This window comes from Erpetoichthys calabaricus, chromosome 5 (assembly GCF_900747795.2).
Source record: "Erpetoichthys calabaricus chromosome 5, fErpCal1.3, whole genome shotgun sequence".
Taxonomy (NCBI): domain Eukaryota; kingdom Metazoa; phylum Chordata; class Cladistia; order Polypteriformes; family Polypteridae; genus Erpetoichthys; species Erpetoichthys calabaricus.
Genome location: NC_041398.2, coordinates 17,688,712 through 17,695,146, shown reverse-complemented (window position 1 = coordinate 17,695,146; position 6,435 = coordinate 17,688,712). Strand labels below are relative to the sequence as shown.

General features: G+C 40.1%; 1 protein-coding gene across 1 annotated transcript; it reads right to left on the bottom strand.

Annotated features, from left to right (window-relative positions):
• Positions 1–2,145: 2,145 nt before the first annotated feature.
• LOC114641766 (zinc finger protein 501-like) lies at positions 2,146–4,822 on the bottom strand. Its single transcript, XM_028790787.2, has one exon. The coding sequence runs from the start codon at positions 4,572–4,574 to the stop codon at positions 3,246–3,248; it is 1,329 nt and encodes a 442-aa protein (XP_028646620.2). The 5' UTR covers positions 4,575–4,822; the 3' UTR covers positions 2,146–3,245.
• Positions 4,823–6,435: the final 1,613 nt, after the last annotated feature.

Below are 6,435 nucleotides of genomic sequence, written 5' to 3'. Positions count from 1 at the left end.
TAGTTTTATTAAATCAGCCCACAATAAAGGCATTATCTTTGACACTAATATGTCAGTTAAAGCACTCATTACAAAACATGTTTTTGCCATCTTAAAAATCTGTGGAAATTAAGGCATTTTCTAAATATTCAGGATACTGAGAAATTAATTCATGCATTAAATGGACTACCACAATGCGGTGTTCATTGGCCGTTCAAATTGTTCTTTAGACAGCATTCAGTTAATTTGAAATGCTGCTGTAAGAATTATTACAAGAACAAGAATATATGAACACATAAGTCCAGTTCTAAAATCCTTACACTGGCTCCCAGTTAAGTTTAGGTCAGATTTCAAAATCCTCCTTTTAACATAAGAAGCCTTAAATGGCCAAGGCCCGGTTTACTTGTCTGAATGTATCATAACTTACAAACCAGAGCGCACATTAAGATTTCAAGATGCCGGTCTGCTTACGATTCCAAGAATTAACAAAATAACAGTGGGAGGTCGAGCTTTTAGTTACAGGGCCCGTAAACTGTGGTGTGGTCTGCCTGCTACTATAAGAGATGCCCCTTTGGTCTCAGCTTTCAAATCCCAGCTGAAGACTCACAACTTCAGTTTAGCACACCCTGACTAGAGCTGCTGATTAACTGTACAGACTGCATCTCTGTGGTTATTATTAGTACTAAAATATCAATAATAAAATATTTATAAACCTTGCGGTGGGCTGGCGCCCTGCCCGGGGTTTGTTTCCTGCCTTGCACCCTGTGCTGGCTGGGATTGGCTCCAGCAGACCCCCATGACCCTGTAGTTAGGATATAGCGGGTTGGATAATGGATGGATGGATTTTTATAAATGGTTATTAATCCTTGACTATTCTGTTTCTCTTCCTGGTACTCACATGTGGCACATGGTGCCACTGCTCCTCTGCCAAGTTCTTTGCCTGCTTATGGAAAAGTCAACTTAGATAAAGGAGCACTGGAATCATCGGGCAGAAGAGTTCTTTCATCTGATTGACTGGCCCAGCACTGATTCACATGTGGAATGGCCAGTAGTTGGGAGGCTATGCAAGAAATATGTATATATATGACATGTTGGGAGGACAACCATGTCAAATGGTGCCCCAACCGGAATGTCAAATGTGTAATGAACAGTGTAAAGTTCTAAAGGTAAAGTGCAATGAGTATTCTTTATGCTTCATTCGTACTTTTACAAGAGTGTCCTGATTAATTTCTCCATGGAGCTGCTCCAGTAGCTCCTTATGCCACCTCTGACAGGCACAGTCAGACTCCTTTAGGTACTCCAATAGTTCACCATGTGACTCTCTTTTTCTTTATTTGAGAATTTCTGTGGTGTGCTCTGCAGTTTGGTGGGTGTTATCAGGAGATGGTGAAATTGCTCCTCACAGACACTCTGGGGTCTTTGGATTTCCACTCCTTCACTATGCCCAGTGATGGAAAAAGCAATTTGGTTTCCCCCCATTAACTCCACCATTTCTTTAATAAATGCACTACCACTCTTCCAGTGCAGTTGTTATTGCCCTTTATGAACTACTTCACCAGTGTCAACCACTTCCTGTGCACCTTCTCAGGGTCAAACCCCTTGTCGAAGTGTTCCAAGAGTTTACAGGCCATTTCTACCCAGAACAACCTTTTTTGACACCCCCTTCCTTTCTTATCCTCATTTCAAGGTCTCCCAGGGACTTTAGTCAGTTGGCATCATCATCGTCTTGACGCTCCTGCATCAGGTCAATTTAAAACAGAGTTTGTTTTTCTTTATATCCCTGATTTGGCACTTGTGTGTGAGGAGCACTTGTCCCTTCTGTTAAATCTACAACAAGCACAGGATATCAATTTAGGTGGTCATAAGGGCACATGCAGTTCTCTGTGTTTTTAAGGATCTGCCACTGAGAAGAAACATAAATCACTCCTTGTTGTTCACAAAGGTGTAGATTGATTGTAAAGGCTTTAAAACTGGTAAGACTGCACTTACTGGGGGTCTCAGTGAACCCACATCAACATGAGCCAATTTGACAGCACTGAGTAAAATGGTCAAGAACTTCTCCTAATACAAATCCTCCTCCCCTTGATTTTAATGAATTTGTCAACACTTCTTAAATCCTATTTGTGCTTTGTCAGTCTTCGGGTATTAAGTGTTCCTTAACTAGAGAACAGAACTTTGTTTCAGCTGCTGTCTTCATCCCTTACTGTTATGAAGCACTGGTGGGAGTCTCTGGATGAGGACACCAACACATGGTACTAACATGTGGAACATGGTGCCACTGCTCCTCTGCCAAGTTGTTTGCCTGCTTATAGAAAAGTCAACTCAGATAAAGGAGCACTGGAATCATTGGGTAGAATAGTTTTCCACAACATTCACTCATCCTCTGTAATGAACTAAACAGTTCCCAAGCTCAACCACCCCAATAATTACTCAAAATACCCACTAGAGGGGGGTAATAACCTTCAAACCTTGGCAAGTCACATAAGGGGCAACAAAGAATCTTTATAAATAAAAGGTTTATTTCTACAAGAAGCCCTGCTTATCAAAAATAGGAGTGCAATGCAAAAGCCACAGAAGGTAACGCCTTCAAAATAGGCAATCCCAATAGTATACAAAGTCCCAATCCAAAATATGAGAGGCAAAGTCAAAAAAACAAAAAACAAAAGAACCAAAAAAAAAAAAAACAGAAAAATTACAAAAGCCCAAGAAAAAAAAACAAAAAAAACCTCACCACATCATGAGTGCCTTCACAATGAACTGTAGGGGACTGTGGGCGTGATTATAGACAGGTGACCTCACCTCTTAGGAAACCACCCACAGAACACAAGAAACACAGCAGAATACACATTGGCACAAGAAAACTTGGCCACCACATGAAGGTACTCATCAGCACCGGAGTAGTTAGGAGGCTTACATTTCAGTCCTTCCTCCATTATTTCATTCTTCCCCCCACAACTTAGTCCTTCCGGGCTTCTCCACTGCTAATTATCAAATGGCCATTAAGACTTCTGCTGTCTGAGAAACACTCAGAACTTCAGTGAGGCTTCTTACCAGTATGAATTATTTTATGAACATGAAATCCACGGTGGTTTGAGAATCTTTTCCCACACTCAGTTCAACAATAAGGCTACTCCATAGTGGGGATTCTTAAGTGTCTGTGGAAATTACTTCTTTTGCCACTTCATAACTGCAGAACAGTGTGGATTTGTATGTGATATTGAAGATGTCTTCTTTGTGAAAACTGTTTGCGAAATTCCTTTGTGCCTCTAAATGCTGCTACTTGTGGGAAATTGTTGGTCACATTTAGAACTAACATATGGCTTCTCTCCTTTATGAATTCTTTTGTGGTTCTGAAGAGAGCTACTTCTGGGAAATTGTTTGCCACATTTGGAACAGACATATGACTTCCCTTCTGTGTGAATTCTTTTGTGGCGCTGAAGATGGCTTCTTTGTGAAAACTGTTTGCCACATTCAGAACAGCCATATGGTTTCTCTCCTGTATGAATTCTTTTGTGATTCTGAAGATGGCTACTGTCACTGAATTGTTTCCCACATTCAGAACAGCCGTATGGCTTTTCTCCAGTATGAATTCGTCTGTGTCGCTGAAGATCATAATGGTCAAGAAATCGTTTCCCACATTCAGAACAAGCAAATGGTCTTTTTCCAGTATGAACTCGCAAATGTCTTTGGAAACTGCTAGAATTAGCAAATCCTTGGCCACATTCCAAACAGATATATGGCTTCTCTCCTGTATGAATTCTTTGGTGGCTCTGAAGATGGCTTCTTTGTGAAAACTGTTTGCCACATTCAAAACAACCATATGGCTTCTCTCCTGTATGAATTCTTTTGTGATTCTTAAGAGAGCTACGTTTAATGAATCTTTTGTCACATTCAGAACAGCAATATGGCTTTTCTCCATTATGAATTATTTTGTGGCTCTGAAGAGAGCTAAGTTTAATGAATCTTTTGTCACATTCTGAGCAGCAATACGGCTTTTCTCCAGTGTGAATTCTTGTATGACTTTGTAAAGAGCATCCATCAGTGAATCTTTTTCCACATTCAGCACAGCCATAGGGCTTTTCTCCAGTGTGGATTCTTGTATGTCTTTGGAGAGAAAATCTGTCAAAAAATCGTTTACCACATTCAGAGCAGCAATGAGGTTTCTGTCCAGTATGAATTGCTTTGTGCCTCTGAAGATCTCCCTTACGGATGAACGTCTTGCCACATTCCGAACAGCAATATGGCCTTTGTGTTGTATGAAACAACTTGAGATCTTTACAGTCAGACTTATTTTTTAAAGGTTGCCCAAAGTCTCGGCCATCATACAAAGCCCCCTGATCTGTGCAATGCTCTTGTTGTTGGTCAGTATTGATGGTGTCTCTCACAGGAAAAGAAATGCACTGGAAAGAGGCTTCTGTCAAATTCTCAGACCCTCTTGTTGATTTCTTCATCTTCTCTTTGTTCTGTTTTTGCTGCAGTCCGCACTGAAGAGAAGTCTTAGTAAATGAAGATGGAGAGAAGTTGCCCCTCTCCAGTAAATCTGCAATGATATAAAGAGTTTTGTTAAATGTTTTCAAATAAATAAACCTTAACATTAGAGAGGTGGCACACCGGCTGATGTTACTCACTGACCCCTCAGTTCCATTCCTGAGGTAATCCAAGAAGAGTGCTGATGAAATTGTAACTTCGATGATTAAGTCTCTCTTAAATAAGCATTGTTTTCAAATTGCGGTTCAGTCGGTTCAATATACCCAAAGTGCTTAGATAAGCCATATTTCTCTGTGCACTTTGATATTTAAGGAACCCCAACATCTTTCTTGGCTGAAAAAAATAGTGGAGAGTGTCTGCAGATTGAGCACCTATGATTTTAAATGTGAAGCTGATGGGGTGTAAGGTGTATTATGCGATCACTTGGAAAAGTGTTAAAGAGTTTCAGGAAAAGTGTTAGAGTTTCAGTTCATTGTCAAACAACAGAATAAATACATGCAACCGAGGTGGTCATTAACACTTAAATTCCCAAAGCCTATGAAAAAACACTTAATCCTGGTCCACCTTAAATTTCTTCGCACCTCTCCGTCAGCATCTTTTGTGTTATAAATGTGTCCCATCCACCTTCCCACCGCCGCAGTTCTATTCGCAAAGAAGCCTCTCAGTGCTCAGTGTTTATCTTGGAGTGAAGTGCCTGCAGTTGTAGAGGGTAAATAATAGATCGTTATTTGGAATACATACATTTCAAGTGTGTTGTGTGTCTACAACAATCTATGTAAACACATTGTAAAAAACAGAAACGTTTTTCATGTTTTAGTATTAATTGACACAATGTAGACATGAAGTGTATAATGTGTGAAGCCTGAAGTCCAAATATTAAATAAACACTTTCACAAAAGGTACCAGTATAATAAAACAAGTGCACTTGTATTCAAGAATATAACCGAAGAAAAACAAAGCGGGTTAGGGTAGACTATTGATACAACAGCTCATGTGGTGTAGCGATAAGAACTTCTGACGTGATGAAGAGGTCACTGGTTCGATCCCAGCTGCCTCCCAGATTTACTGTTTTGAGTAGTGAGCTGCTCTTACTGTTAATATTAAACAATGAAAACATACATTTGATTTGCGTCTGTAACAGCTGGTGTAAATTTATAATACTTGTAAAAGTTAGCATTTTTTTTTTCAGTTTTATTCTCTCAGTCACGTTCATGCTCCTACAATAACTATCCCCAATCTGACGCTGTTTACAGATAAAGATGTGGTACCATCTCTGTATTTGTAAACAGCGTCAGATCTTGTGCGTGAATGAGACTGGGACTGGGAAAACTGTGGACGTGGGTGTGAGTGGTGTGCGTGACTGAGAATGACTGTGAATGTGATTTTTTTCTATTCATTTTTATTGAGTGTTCCTGCTCACACCAAATTAGTATGCACCTTATGGTCCATGATATCAAAGCCGCACTGACAAAAAAGAGAGACATACAGTGGGGCAAAAAAGTATTTAGTCAGCCACCAATTGTGCAAGTTCTCCCACTTAAAAAGATGAGGCGTGTAATTTTCATCATAGGTATACCTCAACTATGAGAGACAAAATGAGAAAAAAAAATCCAGAAAATCACAATGTCTGATTTTTGAAGAATTTATTTGCAAATTATGGTGGAAAATAAGTATTTGGTCACCTACAAACAAGCAAGATTTCTGGCTCTCCCAGACCTGTAGCTTCTTCTGTAAGAGGCTCCTCTGTCCTCCACTCGTCACCTGTATTAATGGCACCTGTTTGAACTCGTTATCAATATAAAAGTCACCTGTCCACAACCTCAAACAGTCACACTCCAAACTCCACTATGGCCAAGACCAAAGAGCTGTCAAAGGACACCAGAAGCAAAATTGTAGACCTGCACCAGGCTGGGAAGACTGAATCTGCAATAGGTAAGCAGCTTGGTGTGAAGAAATCAACTGTGGGAG